Source organism: Ranitomeya variabilis, chromosome 2 (genome assembly GCF_051348905.1).
Source record: "Ranitomeya variabilis isolate aRanVar5 chromosome 2, aRanVar5.hap1, whole genome shotgun sequence".
NCBI classification, from domain to species: domain Eukaryota; kingdom Metazoa; phylum Chordata; class Amphibia; order Anura; family Dendrobatidae; genus Ranitomeya; species Ranitomeya variabilis.
Genome location: NC_135233.1, coordinates 704,168,794 through 704,188,498, shown reverse-complemented (window position 1 = coordinate 704,188,498; position 19,705 = coordinate 704,168,794). Strand labels below are relative to the sequence as shown.

The following is a 19,705-nucleotide window of genomic DNA, read 5'->3' as shown; positions in this document are numbered from 1 at the left end:
GAGAAGAGAATTGTATGAGGACTTGAGAACGGTAGGCAACATAATCAAGAAGTTTACACTTTTGGACGCGGACGGCAGAGATGAATTGATGAAAGCTTGCAGCGCAGGATAGCCCTGATGGTGGATAAGTAGCCCCAATCAAGTTCCAAAGAAATTCAAGCAGTCCTGCAGGGTCAGGATGCATCAATGTCAGATCAAACTATTCGTCAACATTTGAATGAAATGAAACACTATGGTAGGAGAACCACACTACTGACAAAAAGACCTAAACCTACTGCAGTTTACCAAAATCTTTCTGGGGAAGCATCTTATAACAGATGAGACAAAGAGGGAGGTTTTTTTGTAAAGTATATAATTCTAATGTTTGATAAAAACGGAATGAGGCCTACAAAGAAAACACATTACCTACAGTCAAATATAGTGGAGGTTCAAAGCTGTTGTGTTAGTTTACTGCCTCTGGCACAGGGTGTCATGACACTGTAAGGCATCATGACATCTGAAAATGACCAAAGGATTTTGGATTGCAATGTAGTGCCCAGTGTCAGAAAGCTGGGTTTGCTTCCTTGGTCATGGGTCTTCCAACAGGACAAGGACCCCAAACATTCTTCAAAGAGCACACCGAAATGGATGGAAACAAATCACTTGAGCATTCTGAAGTGACCAGCAATGAGTCTGGATCTAAATCCCATTGAACACCTGTGGAGAGATGTCTTAAAATTGCTGTTGGGAGAAGGCACCCTTCAAATACTAGAGACTAAGGGTACCGTCACACAGTGAAATTTCCATCGCTACGACGGTACGATTCGTGACGTTCTAGCGATATCGTTACGATATCGCAGTGTCTGACACGCAGCAGCGATCAGGGATCCTGCTGAGAATCGTACGTCGTAGCACATCGTTTGGAACTTTCTTTCGTCGCTTGATCACCCGCTGACATCGCTGGATCGTTGTGTGTGACAGCGATCCAGCGATGTGTTCGCTTGTAACCAGGGTAAACATCGGGTAACTAAGCGCAGGGCCGCGCTTAGTAACCCGATGTTTACCCTGGTTACAAGCGTAAACGTAAAAAAAACAAACAGTACATACTCACATTCCGGTGTCTGTCCTCCGGCGTCTCAGCTTCTCTCCACTGTGTGAGCGCCTGCCGGCCGGAAAGCGGGCACAGCGGTGACGCGGTGACGTCACCGCTCTGCTTTCCGGCTATGGCGCTTACACAGTGGAGAGAAGCAGAACGCCGGGGACAGACACCGGAATGTAAGTATGTACTGTTTGTTTTTTGTACGTTAACGCTGGTAACCAGGGTAATCATCGGGTTACTAAGCGCGGCCCTGCGCTTAGTAACCCGATGTTTACCCTGGTTACCCGGGGACTTCGGCATCGCTCCAGCGCCGTGATTGCAAAGTGTGACCGCAGTCTACGACGCTGGAGCGATATTCATACGACGCTGCGACGTCACGAATCGTGCCGTCGCAGCGATGGAAATTTCACTGTGTGACGGTACCCTTAGAGCAGTTTGCAAACAAAGAGTGGGTGAAAATTCCAGTTGAGAGGTGTAAGAAGAAGTTGATGGTTATAGGAAGCGATTGATTGCAGTTACTTATTCCAAAGGGTGTGCAGCCAAATAATAAAGTTGAGGGCGCCTACAATTTTGTTTGGCCTATTTTGGGGATTTTGTGTGAAATGATGCCCATTATTTATTTATTTACTTATTTATTTTTTTTGTGTGTGGTTTTCCAATACACACAATGGAAATAAACATGTGTATAACAAAACTAAGTGCTGCGGAATATGTTGGCGTTATATCTAATTATTATTATTACTACATATGTAACTGCATCAATTTTCTGGGAGAAATACTTCACTTTCTGTAACAATTTCAAGGGTGCCAATGCTTTCGGCCATGACTGTACATGACCATAAAGCAGTTGACCATCCGGGCTGATGATATGGATGACCTATTCTCTGGATCAGATTGGTGGGAAATTAACACACAGCCCCCGGAACCCTCACCAATTAATTTCTTATGTTTAGGTTAAAACCCTATTCTTGGTAATGGTTATTGCACAGTGAATTTAGCGATGTTTGCCGGACCTGTTAACTGTTCACATCGTGTTGACGAAAGAACTGAAAAAAAAAAAAAAGCCGATCGATGGGGTTGGGTGGTCCCTCGTTAAAAATAATGAAACTAAACAAAATAAACATAGATCTGACTTTTATGGACACAGAAATACAAACTATCAAAACTTAAAATTATTGAACCCATACAGTAGATGCCAGAGAGAGAGAAAAAAATGCGTGCTCCCTGATGCTCCAAAAAAATACTATAATAAGTGATAATATTGTATGTACCCCATATTAATGTTAATGGGTCAATTTGCTAGGAAAAAACACGCCCTCACATAGCTCCAGCGAAGGAAACTAAAAATCTTATGGTTCTCAGAAAATGGAGATAGGCTACGTTCACATTTGCGTTGTGCGCCGCAGCGTCGGCGCCGCAACGCACAACGCAAACAAAAACGCAGCAAAACGCATGCACAACGCTGCGTTTTGCGCCGCATGTGTCCTTTTTTTAATTGATTTTGGACGCAGCAAAAATGCAACTTGCTGCGCCCGGACGCGGGCGCCGCAGGGACGCATGCGGCGCAAAACGCAAGTGCGACGCATGTCCATGCGCCCCCATGTTAAATATAGGGGCGCATGACGCATGTGGCGACGCTGCGGCGCCGACCGCAAGTGTGAACGTAGCCTTAGAAACCGTTCACAACTTTGGTATCGCCATGATCATACTGACCTAGAGAATGTGTTTCCAGGTCAATTTTACCATACAATGATCACTGTGTAAATAAAAAAAAAAAAAAAAAAGCTATAACTAGTCATACAAAAAAAAGCCCTCACACGGTTATGTAAACTGAAAAATAAAAAGAATGTCTCTTGGAAGAACAGGAGGAGAAATCAAAAGTCCAAAAATGAAAATAGGATGCAGAGAGAGAGAATGTTAATAGGACAGGCTTTTCAATTTAATTATCATTTCAGTGTTCTTGTTTTTTAGGCATATGACAATAGGTCCGCTTGGTCAACTGACCGAAAATCAAGCAGGGGCATTAAACGACCCCTAAGAGAAGATCCTGACAGCTCTACAGAAGAGGCAAATAATGAAATGCTGAAGATTTCAATGTACGTTAATCACAAGCCTACTTCTGCCATTAAACATCCTCCGATTGGCTGTATACAAACCGATCGGCGGTCATTTATTGTCCTGTTTAGAAAGGCCTTCCAAAGCTCCTGAGCTTTCAGAACAATCACTCTGTGCTCTTAAAATATCGGAATTGGCAGCACATCTCCTGTTTGCATAAGATAAAGTGCTGCCGAGAATAATTTTAATGAACCAGCGTTTGGTTGTTCGTCAGGCGATTGTCTGCATGTTTACACAAGCTGCTAATGGTTGAATAAACGCTTTGACGAATGTTCCTGAATTTTGGCTGGTCCAAGTGACCCTTCAGTCAGCCGTTTGGGAGCGGTGTTGTGAGTTGGGACTCGGTTGCTACAATGTGGGGTATTTATTTGTATAATTTTCTTATGTATTCAAGGTTATTTTTCTATAGAACCTGTCAGTCAGTCGATTCATGCTGCCTGTGGTTTGTGTGTACATCAGGAGAAACCTGTCAGTCAGCTAGAGCGGTGCCGAAAGAAGCTGGCCAGAACCCCACTGAACAAGTCGGGTCTCTCCCTACATTCCCCAGCTTCTCAAACTACGTTTTGTCTGTGCAGTAAGGTTCATGCTGCCCAAGCCACATGCAGCATGAAATGGACAGGTTCCCTTTAATCATTTATTTTCTCGCGTAACAGCCATCGCCAGTTGTGCTGCTGCTCATGCAACTGGGCATAATTCAGGATGCAGATGGCTCTTTGCCTTACAGGGTATCTGCTGTCACAGGATCTAGTTGAGAACCTGAATTGTAGTTAGCTTTTTGCTCATTTGTTAGCATTGTAAAGACACACTGAGACACTGCTGCTTTTCTATCACAGACCCCATGACTTGGAAAGTTATCAGACGGATGAATCTGATGACCTCTCTGATTTGTCCTCCTGTGACAGTGAGGAAATAGTAAATGAGGAGTCTGTCTCCAACCACAGCCACTCCCTTGCAAAGACAGCTGATAAGTAAGTGATGACTTTATATGCCCTATGTTCGCTTCCACTACAAAAGCGTTAAATACATGATTTTCACAATTGCTGATTTCACTACTAGCGTTGTGTGTGGACACGGATTTTGGCAATACGATGCATGATATATATATATATATATATATATATATATATATATATGTGTCTGCTGCCTATCTACCAGTTCTCTGAATTCTCAGCTCTGTGTACCCCCGGACACACCGCTTTCTGTCTATGCACGGTGTACACAGAGAACTGCCAATCGGTGGTGGGGTCAGGGTTACAAAGAGCTCATGAATATGGAGGACTACATAAAAGCTGGTTTACTTGTCCTTTAGTGATAATATCCTGCAACTAAAACAGTGATTTTATGAAAACTACAGCAAGCAGCCCAGTAAGTAACACATTGGTAGTATCATGGTTTCTGCTCCTACATCATGCTGCTCTCAGATTAGGTGGCAAAATCCTGGTGACAGATTCCCTTAAATTTTGGGGTGTCTATTGCATCAATGAAACATGTATTACTTGTTCTCACTGCTCTCAAGGAATGCTGTAATAGAGGTGCGGCAGTTTTGGATGTATCCTATAGTGAGAGCGCAGTAGTGAATAACATACTCAGGTTTTACACACAAAGGACTCCTATAACATTAATTCTAGAGCCACTTGGCAGCCAGACCCCATAAGTGGCTTTCTCTTTGACCCCTGTTGGGATTTCTGTTTTTCCTGACAAGGCTTTTGACTCCATTTGAGCAAATACACATAGGGAACATGATGTATAAGTGGTGTAAGTCTGCCCTGATGTGGCGATATAGTTCTCCTTTGTGTATTCCCGTTTAGCTGCAGTAATGGCTCTGCTGTATATCCGTCACATAAGATTCAGCTTTTTCTCAGCATGTCATTTAGTAATATACGTATCTGTCTTTCTAAAATGTATTTTTATCTCACCACATCGTAGACAAACAGGAACCCGCAGGAGAATGAAAAACGGCACAGAAAAACATATAGTGGTAAGTAGTAACTGAGAAGCTGAACACTTATTTGGTGAGAACCTTTGTTGCAGAGAGAATTATTAGTTCTCTGAGGCCTTCATAAGAATTGTTATGCCACAGTTATGAATGTGCATAGTATGGCGATTCTGAAAGTAGCATAATTTTTCTTAAACCTAGAATATATTGTCATACCCTCCATGAGTCTCGCTGGCCCACCTTGTGCCACCCTTTGGTAATTGGAGCAGATTGGCCTTCACGATATGAGCGGTGTACCTACCAGCTATACTTGGCAGTTGTCTCCTGAAGTATTTGATGTGAAATATTATTTTTCAATGCCGCCATACTGTAAACACAATAGTGTAATTACCTTATTAAAACGTTTTCTGCGTATGTCAAAATCTCAGGTGACAAAGCACAGAGTGGAATACAGTGGCTCTGAGGATGAAGAGGACAAGAATTACTATGGGGAAACTGGTAAAGCACGTCTTATGCTATTAACTACATGTTTAAGAGTATAACCGAGAGGAAAATTAATCCATATAAACCTGGAAACATTTTCTAACTGGTGAATTAGCAAATTGGTCAGTGTTTAAATGGGCAATAAATTACTGTAGCTATCGCTCCCTAGATGTCTTAGAAACGTGTTCACAAGCATGTATGTCTTTTGTGGGATTATTCTCCATGTATACCATGCATTAGCTGAATGTGAATGAGTAGAAAGAAGGGTATATTGTAGGTAATCTCTTGCTGTAAAATGACCTAGGAGACCATACTAGGTGCCACAGTTTGCCAACCTTATACCCTCACTAATTCAGTAGAGATTTCTGGAGGGGTACCAGGGCAGCACAAGTGCTCCACAAGACTTCTAACCTCCCCTAAGGTTCAGCTTCTTATAGGGTGGCAAAAAGAGGGTTGCGGAGGCAACCTGAATAAGTGAAGGACCAAGTGTGCCGGAAAGAAGCCCATGATGCAAAGAAATAGCAAGGTACACACCTCATACGCTAAGGAAAGGTGTAACACGTGGTTGGATGCGATCATGGAAAATGAATTGAATCACTGTGTTTATAATCAGCAATATCTAACGTGAATGGAAATTAAAGGAGTTTTCCCACGTACAAAAGTTGATTTTAGTCAGTATATCTTGGAATAAATAATCTTCACAATTGGATGTGTTTAAAAAAGAAAAAAGTTCCTGTGCTGAGTTATGCTGTGCTTATAAATGTGTGCCTGCTGTGTAATGGCTGTCTGAAAGTAGAGGAATATGGTCTGATCATACCACAGTTCCTGGGCAGGAGAAAGTAAAGAGGATACAGACAGGACAGCATGGGATTCCAAATTCCTTCTTTGAAGTAAATCTTTGTTTAACCCCCTGCCATCGAACAGAATGGTACGTCCGATGGCAGGACCCCCGCTTTGATACAGGCTCTGGCGGTGAGCCCGCACCAAAGCTGGGACATGTCAGCTGTTTTGAACAGCTGACATGTGCCCGCAATAGGCGCAGGTGGAATCGCGATCTGCCCCCACATATTAGCTAGTTAAATGCCGCTGTCAAACTCTGACAGCTTCATTTAACAAGCGCATCTGGCCAGAAATGCGCACACCGCTGACCCCCGTCACGTGGTCTCCTGCAGACCTCTATGGTTGTTGATGCCAGATTGCTTTGAGCTCCACCCTGTGGCCCCATCTGAGCATCGCTCCTATGAGCCGATCAGGCTATGCCAGCTTCTAGCCTCACACGGAGGCTATTGAAGCACGGCAAAAGTAAACAAAAAAAATGTTTTTAAAAAAATATAACAGTTTAAATCACCCCCCTTTCGCCCCATTCAAAATAAAACAATAACAAAATATCAAACCTACACATACTTGATATCGCTGAGTTCAGAATCGCCCGATCTATCAATAAAAAAAGAATTAACCTGATTGCTAAATGGTGTAGTGAGAAAATTCCAAACCCCAGAATTCCTTTTTTTTTGGTCGCCGCGATGTTGCATTAAAATGCAATAACGGGCGATCAAAAGAACGTATCTGCACCAAAATGATATCATTAAAAACATCAGCTCAGCGCACAAAAATAAGCCCTCACCCAACCCCAGATCATGAAAAATGGAGACACTACGGGTCTCGGAAAATTACGCAATTTTTTTTTTTTTTTTTTTACCACTTAGATAAAAAAAATAACCTAGACATGTTCGGTGTCTATGAACTCGTAATGACCTGGAGAATCACAATGGCAGGTCAGTTTTAGCATTTAGTGAACTTAGTAAAAAAAAAAAAAAAAACTGTGGAATTGCACTTTTTTGCAATTTCACCACACTTGGAATTTTTTTTCCTGTTTTCTAGTAAATGACATGGTAAAACCAATGGTGTCGTTCAAAAATTCAACTCGTCCCGCAAAAAAAAAGCCCTCACATGGCCATATTGATAGAAAAATAAAGTTATGGCTCTGGGAAGGAGGGGAGCAAAAATGTAAAACGGAAAAAAGCTCCGGGGGTTAAACAGGAAGGAAAATATTTTATCTCACAAAAAGAATCAACTGTGATCCCCTGCTGTAATGTCTGTATCCTCTTTTGCTCCCCCCCGCCCAGGTGCTGTGGTATGATCACACCATGTCCCTGGACGGTCAGACACAACCATTATACAGTACAAAGCAGGGGCACATGTATAAGATTCTCAGCACAGGAACATTTTATTTAAACACATCCAATTGTGGAAATGTATTATTATTCTAAGATCTCTTGATTAAAATTAACTTTTTTCATGGGAAAACCCCTTTAAGTATTCAGGAAAATATGATTGGTATCTGACAATCAGCTACAAAACCTAGTAATGGATGATTACAAATAAACTTATGTTTCAATATTTCATCCAGGGCTGTGGAGTCTGTAAGCCAAACTTCATGATTCCCAACTCTTCAATTTCCCTGACCTCCGACTCCAGAGCACGGCCTCACTACTGAGCATATACATAAAGTGCAGCACAGATTCATCTCAACTAAAAGCCGAGATCATTACATCAGGAACAGAACAGACATAATAGGACAGTTCATAACTTTCCCAAATTATTATGAAAAAAATTTACAGCACATCCTGCATTGTCCTATTGTACCCAATACTGTTTGTTAGGGAATCCCTGCATGTGTTGCGGATGTCTAACAGCTGCAAGGCATGTGGCCACTTCGACTTGAACATAGTATTCAAGCACGCTGAAGATACTCTGTTGGCACACGAGCATGCTCGGATAACACCTTATCTGAGCACATTCGCTCATATTAGTGATGCCTCTTGCTTAAAGGGAACCTGTCACCCCGTTTTTTGAAGATGAGCTAAAAATAGCGTTGGCCGCGCGTGTGCAGATGGAGCGCTCTGCTGCCCGGGGCTTCAGGAAAATGGCCGCGGGATTCCGCGCGTGTGCAGATAAAGATCGTGGCGGCCATTTTCCTGAAGCCCTGGGCAGCAGAGCGCTCCATCTGCGCACGCACGGCCACAGAAAGATGGCCGCGCCCACCGGTAAACGGCTGAATAGCGCAGATCGCGCTCTTTTTCATCTCCTGGGCAGTGGATATTCTCTGTTGGACATGCGCACACCACTACGCCACCAACGTAATGATGAGCAGGATCCTGGGGGAGAAACAGCGCTGTCACCACGCCCATAGGACCAGACCAGCGTGAGTGACAGCAGAAAACGGCGACTTTACAAAGGTATTTCAGCAGCATAGGTGGGTAATAAAGGCACACAAAGACACTAATGTAACGCCCAGCTCTGCCCCTATTAACGCTATTTTTAGCTCCTCTTCAAAAAACGGGGTGACAGGTTCCCTTTAATCGTGTAGTGGCCTTTCAGAAAAAGTGTGTGTATACTGACAGACCATGTGACACTTAGATTACACACAGGTGGACTTCCTTTCACTAAGCATGGGACTTACAAAGGTAATTGCTTGCTTCAGAAATGTTTAGGGGCTTCATCACAAAAGGGGTGAATACATATGCACATTCCAATTTTTAGTTATTTGATCCCATAAATGTAATTTATGCCAATATTTTTCTCACTTCACCAACATAGACTATTTAGTGCTGATGCATCACACACAAATAGAATTACAAAAATATTTAACCGCAGGTTGTAATGTAAGAAAGTAGGTAAAAAGCCAAGGAGGGAGAGGGTGATGAATAAATCAGCGAGCCACTGTGTACTGTGCAGGTTCTAACTGATCATAGTCATTAGTTTTCCTTTTTCTTTTTCATTTGGCACAAAACGCCATGACCACTTCTTCCATCCATAACTCAACACTGCAAAACATGAGACTGCTTTGAATTGCTACTTTTTAGCACCCTCCTTACATCCTACCACTTCTACACAAACAATATCGTGATACACCCAGTGCCCTATACTGTATTAATGCCCCTTTCCCTTGGCAGTAGTTGGCACCCTTCTTTTGTTACCTCACACAATAATTGTGCCTCTGCACAGTAATAATGAGCCCTTAGTGCTTCCTCATAGTAAAAATGCTCCCATGTGCCTGCTTCCAGCACCATGTAGAAATAATGTCCCACTCTGCTTTCTTTAACCCCTTCACCCCGGGCCCTTTTTCGTTTTTCCGTTTGTTTTTCGCTCCCCTTCTTCCCAGAACTATAATTGTTTTATTTTTCCGTCAATATGGCCATGTGAGGGCTTGTTTTTTTCCAAGTGCGGTGTAATTGCAAAAAAAAGTTCAATTCTACAACTGTTTTTTGGGGTTTTTTATCTTTTCACCAAGTGCTAAAACTGACCTGCCATTATGATTCTCCAGGTCATTACGAGTTCATAAATAAAAAAGAACCTAGACATGTTTTGTGTCTAAGTGGTGAAAAAAAAAAAATCCATAGTTTGTTAAAAAGAAAAATTGCATCATTTTCCAAAACCCTTAGTTTTTGTTATGTCGGGTTGGGTGAGGGCTTAGTTTTTGTGCGCTGATCTGACATTTCGAAAGATACCATTTTGGTGCAGATATCTATTGATCACCCGTTATTGCATTTTAATTAAATGTTGCGGCAACCAAAAAAAGTAATTCTGGTGTTCTGACTTTTTTTATTGATCGGGCAATTCTGAACATGGTAATACCAAATATGTGCATGTTTGATTTTTTTAAATTTATTTATTTATTTAATGGGGCAAAAGGGGAATGATTTAAACTTTGTTCTTTTATTTATTTATTTTTTTAATAGCAGTGACAACAATAGCGCTCTGCAGGTGACCTCTGGTTGTCATGTCAAGCCATCGATGACCCGCGATCACGTGACTGGGGTCACCGATGGGCTGATTTTCGGCACGATTATCAGAAGGGCATGTTAAATGCCGAAGTCAAAGTTTGACAGCGGCATTTAATGGGTTAACAGCTGTGGGTGAATCGAGATTCCACCCGTGGATAGTCCAGGCACATGTCAGCTGTTCAAAACAGTTGACATGTGCCTGGAAAGATGTGGGCTCAGCGCCGGAGCCCACATCAAAGGGGAGACACGACGTTCACAGTATATGTACGACGCATGTCGTGAAGGGGTTAGCAATAATCTCCTTTATGACCCCTTATAATAATGACCCCATGTTATGTAATGAAGACACTCCACTGTGCTTGATGATAATAATAATAATGCCTCTTGTCATTCCACTGTAATGACAATGAATCCTCATTGTACTTCCTTATACTTATTACCCCAGTGCCACGTTATTGTAGTAATGCTTTTGAGCAGGGGTGTACATATATCTTATCACAACACATTGTGCCTATCATAAAATAGGATAATTCACAGCTTTTAAAGACTAAGAGAGGGATATGTAATGTGGCACTTACTGTTATTTTGCCCCTGCTGGTGCCCCTTGGTGTTCTCACCTTTTACAATATCCTAATATCCTTTCCCTGGAGCTTCAAGAGTATGATGCTCCCCAAAATGCCACCTTTATAGTATGATGATCTTACAGAAAAGACGCGCACGCGCACACACACACGCACACACCCACACACACGCACACACGCACACACCCACACACACACACACACCCACACACCCACACACCCACACACACACACACACACACACACACACACACACACACACACACACACACACACACACACACACACACACACACACGTATGATGTGCCCGCAGCTCCCTATATACACTATGCCCTCTCAGTCTCGGCTATACCTCATGATGGCTTCACACATGCCGCCCCTACACAGTATGAATGTCCCAACAGCTTATACACCATATGATGTATATATAGTGCTCAGTAAATTACACCCTTTTTCGAAAAGTAAGATATATTGTTCAGTATCTCACTGAACATGAGCAAAATTTCCAAGACCGAGTTTCACAGAAACATTTTTTTTTTTTTATTCCATAACATGAAAGCCAGGGTGATAATATAACTTCCACTACGAAATCTTGAGTTTTATTCAAGTTAGTTGATGCAAAAATGAATACACCCCACATAAAACACTACATCTAGTATTTTGTATAACCTTCATGATATTTAAAGAAGTTGTCCACACCTTGGATAGCCTCTGCTCATGTCCCAATATAATAGAAAAGCTTACTCTCCTCCCATGCTGACGCCATTCCAGCGGTGTCGGCACTCGTGTTCTCAGGGATCTCGTGCGGTTATGACACATAAACCTGGCGCCCAATCAGCGATGGCGTCAATGTCCTCGCCTACGGACAGATCGAACATCAAGAGGAAGTCAGGGCTGCTGATGCGCCCAGACTTCCTCTTGATGTCCAAAGGTTGAGACCGTGACGCCAGCACTGATTGGGCTCCAGACTTGGGTGTCATAACAACTGCACGAGAGCCGAAGAGTTGTCATTTTAGTGGACACCCCCTTTAAGGACAGCACCAAGTCTTCTAGGCATGGAGTGAACAAACTGGCGACATTGCAACATCTATATTTTTCTATTAAACAATGACCTCTTAGGTCCTGGATGCTGTATGGAGAGTGTTGCTCAAATTGTCTCTTCAGAATTCCCCATGAATGTTTGGGTTCAGACAAGGAGACATACTTGGCAATTGGAACATTTTCACCCTGTTCTTCAGAAACAGTGGCCTTAGATGTGTGTTTTTGATCATTGTCCTGTTGGAAAAGGGCACAGAGTGATGATAGCATCTGATCTTTCAATATAGAGCAGTACATCTGTGAATACATGATGTCATCAATAAAATGTAGCTCCCACATCAGCAGCACTGATGCAGGCCCACATTAAAGCAAACCTTAAACTAGTGAAGTAAACTACAGGCATTGTCAGGTTGGCAGTGTTAAACTAATTAAAATGATACCTGGGGTGAAGAAATCTGTCCTGTGGTTCTTGTGTAATCAGTGTTAGAAGTTTTCAGTTAATGAGATGCCCATGTTCCAGGGCAGGACTGTAGGCAGAGTCTTATCTTCCTTCTCTAAGCCAGAAAACCAAGGAAAGACCTGTCCACAGGCCGCCCCGAAGCACAAACAGTCTGTCTGTGTGTGTGTGTGTGTGTGTGTGTGTGTGTGTGTGACTCTCTGCCTTTCTCTCTCTCTCTGCCTTTCTCTCTCTCTCTGCCTTTCTCTCTCTCTCTGCCTTTCTCTCTCTCTCTGCCTTTCTCTCTCTCTCTGCCTTTCTCTCTCTCTCTGCCTTTCTCTCTCTCTCTGCCTTTCTCTCTCTCTCTGCCTTTCTCTCTCTCTCTGCCTTTCTCTCTCTCTCTGCCTTTCTCTCTCTCTCTGCCTTTCTCTCTCTCTCTCTGCCTTTCTCTCTCTCTCTCTGCCTTTCTCTCTCTCTCTCTGCCTTTCTCTCTCTCTCTGCCTTTCTCTCTCTGCCTCTCTCTCTCTGCCTCTCTCTCTGCCTCTCTGCCTCTCTCTCTCTGCCTCTCTCTCTCTCTGCCTCTCTCTCTCTCTGCCTCTCTCTCTCTGCCTCTCTCTCTCTGCCTCTCTCTCTCTCTGCCTCTCTCTCTCTCTGCCTCTCTCTCTCTCTGCCTCTCTCTCTCTCTGCCTCTCTCTCTCTCTGCCTCTCTCTCTCTCTGCCTCTCTCTCTCTCTGCCTCTCTCTCTCTCTGCCTCTCTCTCTCTCTGCCTCTCTCTCTCTGCCTCTCTCTCTCTCTGCCTCTCTCTCTCTGCCTCTCTCTCTCTCTGCCTCTCTCTCTCTCTCTGCCTCTCTCTCTCTCTCTGCCTCTCTCTCTCTCTCTCTCTCCCCCTCTCTCTCCCTCTCGCAGAAAAAATGTGGTTCTGAACCTGCCCAGCACCTGCACTTTGAGCCCCACTACCAGGCGGAAATAAACATTATTCCACCCGGCAGCATTCAGGTTTCGGTCACAGGGGTTGCATGGTCGCGGGTTCAGTCACCACTCTGTATAGAGAGCAGTAACTGTACCTGCGCCCCCTGCAGTGATTTACAGCAGGTGCTAATGCTGAGCCTGCTGTCAGTCAGTGCCAGGGTTGACCGGTACAGCCACTGCTCTCTAGACACAGCGGTGACTAAAGCTGTGCTGGCGTGACTAAAACTTGAATGCTGCCGGGAGGAATGAAGTTAGTTTCTGAGAGTTACATACAACAGTCAGTGACGTCTCTACTTGTACTGTAGATAATGGAGGGTGAGCGCACAGTCTTTTTCTGAGAGTTAGGCTGCTTTCATAATAGCGTCGGTACGGGCCCGTCGCAGTGCGTCGGGCCGACGTATGCTGTGAAATAAATGCCCGACGTGGGCAGCGGAAGCAGTCTTACGACGCTTCCGCTGCCCTATTGTAAGGTCCGGGGAGAAGGGGGCGGAGTTTAGGCCGCGCATGCGCGGTCGAAAATGGCGGACACGACGCGCAAAAAAAAAGTTGCATGTAACTTTTTTTGTGCCGACGGTCCGCCAAAACATGACGCTACCGTTGCACTACGGTTGCGACGTGTGGCGATACGTCGCAATGTGTCGGTATTGTAAGTCTATGGGGAAAATAACGCATCCTGCAGACAACTTTGCAGGATGCGTTTTTTCTCCTGAACGACGCATTGTGACGTATTGCAAACGACGCTAGTGTGAAAGTAGCCTTACATACAGCAACCAGTGACCTCTTGGATGGTAGGTAATAGTGTGCTGCCACAGTCCATTTCTGAGTGTTAAATACAGCAGTTGGTGAGCTCTTTGCTGGTAGATAATCTAGCGTGCCTGCCCAGGCTTTCTGAGTGTTGCATACAGCATTTGGTAGATCATGGAGTCCGCCTGCTCAGTCCTTTTCTTGATGGTTACATAAAAGCAGTCATTGACATCTCTAATGGTAGACAGTGCAGCGCTCTTGCACAGTCTTTTTCTGATAGTTAAATACAACAGTCAGCGGCGTCTCCTATAAAAGACATGATATCATTGTTCTTATCTGTTTGTCTCGTCATGTGTATCTTACATTCATACTATTTGTCCTTTTATTTTAAAGGCTCTGCAAAGAAGACAGATAAAACATGCAGAATATCATGTGCCAAAATGGGACGAATGCTTAAGCGCATTCATCGAGACAACACTCTGCTGAATGAGAAGGTTCTCGCTGTAGAGCAGCAATCTTTCCAGAAACTTTCAGAAATCTCAACAGTATTGACCAGTCTAGCTAACTACATGATGTGCATACAGAATTCCCAAAGACCAGGACATCCAGCTGCTACAGATTCTACAAGGATTCATCCCAATGACAAGCATAACTCTCAGAGACACCATCATGGCCTGTGGTCTGATGCCACCAAGAAAGAGTATGACTTGTAGCTTCCATTAATGACACATGTGACTATACACGCATTGGAAATAATCGCTAATCAGAATGTGTCATGGTAGGCACCGTGTAAGTCTTTTAGCCGTATCTAGTAGTAGTGATTTTAAACTTTCCAGAGAGCCAGTTTTGGGCATATTGAAGGCATGAGTTACTTTTAATTGAAAAAAATTGAGATTTACATTACTTAAATATGCAAGATAAAGGTGTACTTTCAGTTAGTGTCATCAGTTTGGAAGTATGTGAGAGTGCTGAAGACAGCATGGCTGAGACATTCTCCCACGTTTGTGTCCAAGTCCTACATATATGAAACACACCGAGCAGCAGGAAACTGAAGACTTGGTACAGCAAGAGTTGAGCAGTGGAAAAGGAGCCAAAAAGACAAATTAAAAGCTGATGTCTGGAAGCACTGGCTGGCTGAATTTTTTCACTTTTTGTCTTGTTTTTCATTTAATGTTCTGATAATCCGGATTCAGTCTGGTCCTGTCCATGCATGATTATCAGATTTTTACTGTATTCCCATGTGTCACATCAATGTCCCAGTGGATGTTTTACAAAGCCTTCTGACTCAGTAGTGACGTTTTTATCTTGTAATTTCTTAGTTCATTTGAGACTTTTTAGGTTTACAGCAAGAGCTTAGACATGAAAAATCGCATTAGTTGCCTAATAGATAAGAGTATGCACTGGACGCAAGTCTTTGTGGTACTGTTGTTTATCACTGCTTATGTGATCCATATTCTGTAGCTCTACTGGCTCTATTTTGTGGTTGCTTTCTGGACAATATGCCCATAAAAGTGTTTTATTATCTGGTTCGTGTTTTCTTTTTTTCATATTTAATGTTTTCGGTAGTAGACTGTTTCTTGAGTAGATAACAACAATAGTTACTGGATCCTTTAACCCCTTAGTGACAGAGCCAATTTGGTACTTAATGACCGAGCCAATTTTTACAATTCTGACCAGTGTCACTTTATGAGGTTATAACTCTGGAACGCTTTATCGGATCCCGCTGATTCTGAGATTGTTTTTTCGTGACATGTTGTACTTCAAGTTAGTGGTAACATTTCTTCGATATTACTTGCGATTATTTATGAAAAAAATGGAAATATGGCGAAAATTTTTAAAATTTTGCAATTTTCAAACTTTGTATTTTTATGCCCTTAAATCAGAGAGATATGTCACAAAAAATAGTTAATAAATAACATTTCTCACATGTCTACTTTACATCAGCACAATTTTGGAAACAATTTTTTTTTTTGTTAGGGAGTTATAAGGGTTAAAATTTGACCAGCAATTTCTCATTTTTACAACACCATGTTTTTTTTAGGGACCACATCACCTTTGAAGTGATTTTGAGGGGTCTATATGATAGAAAATAACCAAGTGTGACACCATTCTAAAAACTGCACCCCTCAAGCTGCTCAAAACCACATTCAAGAAGTTTATTAACCCTTTACGTACTTCACAGGAACTAAAACAATGTGGAAGAAAAAAATTAACATTTTACTTTTTTTTGCAAACATTTTACTTCAGAACCATTTTTTTTTATTTTCACAAGTGTAAAAACAGAAATTTAACCACAAATTTTGTTGTGCAATTTTTCCTGAGTACGCCGATACCCCATATGTGGAGGTAAACCACTGTTTGGGCGCACCGCAGAGCTTGGAAGTGAAGGAGCACCGTTTGACTGTTTCAATGCAGAATTGGCTGGAATTGAGATCGGACGCCATGTCGCGTTTGGAGAGCCCCTAATGTGCCTAAACAGTGAAAACCCCCCACAAGTGACACCATTTTGGAAACTAGACCCCCCAAGGAACTTATCTAGATGTGTGGTGAGCACTTTGAACCCCCAAGTGCTTCACAGAAGTTTATAACGTAGAGCCGTGAAAATAAAAAATCGCATTTGTTTTTACAAAAATGATTTTTTCGCCCACAAATTCTTATTTTCACAAGGGTAACAGGAGAAATTAGACCACAAAAGTTGTTGTGCAATTTCTCCTGAGTACGTCGATACCCCATATGTGGAGGTAAACCACTGTTTGGGCGCACCGCAGAGCTTGGAAGTGAAGGAGCACCGTTTGACTTTTTCAATGCAGAATTGGCTGGAATTGAGATCGGATGCCATGTCGCGTTTGGAGAGTCCCTGATGTGCCTAAACAGTGGAAACCCCCCACAAGTGATACCATTTTGGAAACTAGACCCCTTAAGGAACTTATCTAGATGTGTGGTGAGCACTTTGAACCCCCAAGTGCTTCACAGAAGTTTATAACGTAGAGCCGTGAAAATAAAAAATCTCATTTTTTCTACAAAAATGATCTTTTTGCCCCCAAATTTTTATTTCCACAAGGGTAACAGGAGAAATTAGACCACAAAAGTTGTTGTGCAATTTCTCCTGAGTACGTCGATACCCCATATATGGGGGTAAACCACTGTTTGGGCGCACCGCAGAGCTTGGAAGAGAAGGAGTGTCGTTTTACTTTTTCAATGTAGAATTGGCTGGAATTGAGATCGGACGCCATGTCAAGTTTGGAGAGCCGCTGATGTGCCTAAACAGTAGAGACCCCCCACATATGACACCATTTTGGAAACTAGACCCCTTAAGGAACTTATCTAGATGTGTGGTGAGCACTTTAAACCCCCAGGTGCTTCACAGAAGTTTATAACGTAGAGCCGTGAAAATAAAAAAATCGCATTTTTTCTACAAAAATGATCTTTTTGCCTCCAAATTTTTATTTTACCAAGGGTAACAGGAGAAAATGGACCCCAGAAGCTGTTGTACAATTTGTCTTGAGTACGCCGACACCCCATATGTGGGGGTAAACCACTGTTTGGGCGCATGGCTGAGCTCGGAAGCAAAGGAGCGCCATTTGACTTTTCAATGCAAAATTGACTGGAATTGAGATCGGACGCCATGTCGCGTTTGGAGAGCCCCTGATGTGCCTAAACAGCAGAAACCCCCCAAAAGTGACCCCATTTTGGAAACTAGACCCCCCATGGAACTTATCTAGATGTGTAGTGAGAACTTTGAATGCCCAAGTGCATCACAGAAGTTTATAATGCAGAGTCGTGAAAATAAAAAATATATATTTTTTAACAATAAAGATTTTTTAGCCCCCAAGTTTTTATTTTCACAAGGGTAACAAGAGAAATTGGACCCCAAAAGTTGTTGTCCAATTTGTCCTGAGTATGCTGGTACCCCATATGTGGGGGTAAACCACTGTTTGGGCGCACGGCAGAGCTCGGAAGGGAAGGAGCGTCATTTTGGAATGCAGACTTTGATAGAATTGTCTGCGGGCGTTATGTTGCGTTTGCAGACCACTAATGTACCTAAACAGTAGAAACCCCCAACAAGTGACCCCATTTTGGAAAATAGACCCCCCAAGGAACTTATCTAGATATGTGGTGAGAACTTTGAAAGCTCAAGTGCTTCACAGAAATTTATAATGCAGAGTAGTGAAAATAAAAAAATATATTTTTTTCCAACAAAAAAGATTTTTAGCCCCCAAGTTTTTATTTTCACAAGGGTAACAGGAGAAATTGGACCCCAAAAGTTGTTGTCCAATTTATCCCGAGTACGCTGATGCCCCATATGTGGGGGTAAACCACTGTTTGGGCGCACGGCAGAGCTCAGAAGGGAGGGAGTACCATTTGACTTTTTTAGCGCAAAATTGGCTGTCGTGTTTGGAGACCCCCTGATGTACCTAAACAGTGGAAACCCCCCAATTCTAACTCCAACCCTAACCCCAACACAGCCCTAACCCTAATCTCAACCCGATCCATAATCCTAATCACAACCCTAACGATAATCACAACCCTAACCCCAAAACAGCCCTAATCTCAACCCTAACCATAACCCTAATCAAATCCCTAAATCCAACACACCCCTAATCCCAACCCTAACCCTAATCCCAACCCTAATCCCAAACGTAACACTAATCCCAACCCTAATCCAAACCCTAATCCCAACTCTAACCCTAACTTTAGCCCCAACCCTAACTTTAGCCCCAACCCTAACCATAACTTTAGCCCCCGTCGTCACAAAAAAAGTTCAATGTAACCTTTTTTTTATACGTCGCGTCCGCCATTTCCGTGGATGCGTGGCCGTAACTCTGCCCCCTCCTCCCCAGGACATAGACTGGGCAGCGGATGCGTTGAAAAACTGCATCCGCTGCCCACGTTGTGCACAATTTTCACAACGTGCGTCGGTACATCGGGCCGACGCATTGCGACCGCCCCGTACCGACGCAAGTGTGAAAGAAGCCTAAGGCTACTTTCACACTAGCGTCGTACTCGGCCCATCGCAGTGTGTCGGGCCGACGTACCGAGGCTAGCGTTGTAAGCGCCGCACAACGGGTGCAGCGGATGCTGTTTTTTCAACGCATCCGCTGCCCCATTGTGAGGTGCGGGGAGGCGGGGGCGGAGTTCCGGCCACGCATGTGTGGTCGGAAATGGCGGACACGTCGCACAAAAAAGTTACATGTAGTTTTTTTTGTGTCGACGGTCCGCCGAAGCACGACGCATCCGTCGCACGATGGATGCGACATGTGGCAATCCGTCGCAATGCGTCGCTAATGCAAGCCAATGGAGAAAAAACGCATCCTGCAAGCACTTCTGCAGGATGCGTTTTTTCTCCAACGACGCATTGCGACGGAAGCCAAAAAACGTTAGTGTGAAAGTAGCCTAACCCTAACTCTAACCCTAACTCTAACCCTAACTCTAACCCTAACTCTAACCCTAACTCTAACCCTAACTCTAACCCTAACTCTAACCCTAACTCTAACCCTAACTCTAACCCTAACTCTAACCCTAACTCTAACCCTAA

At 43.3% G+C, this 19,705-nt stretch overlaps 1 protein-coding gene across 3 annotated transcripts in view; it reads left to right on the top strand.

Moving 5' to 3' along the window:
• LOC143807654 (uncharacterized) overlaps positions 1-15,696 on the top strand; it is a 79,336-nt gene extending 63,640 nt beyond the window's left edge. For 2 of the 3 annotated variants that reach the window (XM_077289458.1, XM_077289457.1), the window contains 5 exons: positions 3,050-3,174; positions 4,027-4,161; positions 5,120-5,171; positions 5,558-5,627; positions 14,563-15,696. In XM_077289458.1, the coding sequence (XP_077145573.1) occupies positions 3,050-3,174; positions 4,027-4,161; positions 5,120-5,171; positions 5,558-5,627; positions 14,563-14,882 (702 nt within the window). In that variant the 3' untranslated portion in view covers positions 14,883-15,696. Of the gene's footprint in view, positions 1-3,049; positions 3,175-4,026; positions 4,162-5,119; positions 5,172-5,557; positions 5,628-6,033; positions 6,139-14,562 lie in introns of all 3 variants that reach the window. The other variant, XR_013221776.1, reaches the window with a different exon arrangement.
• The last annotated feature ends 4,009 nt before the right edge of the window (positions 15,697-19,705 follow it).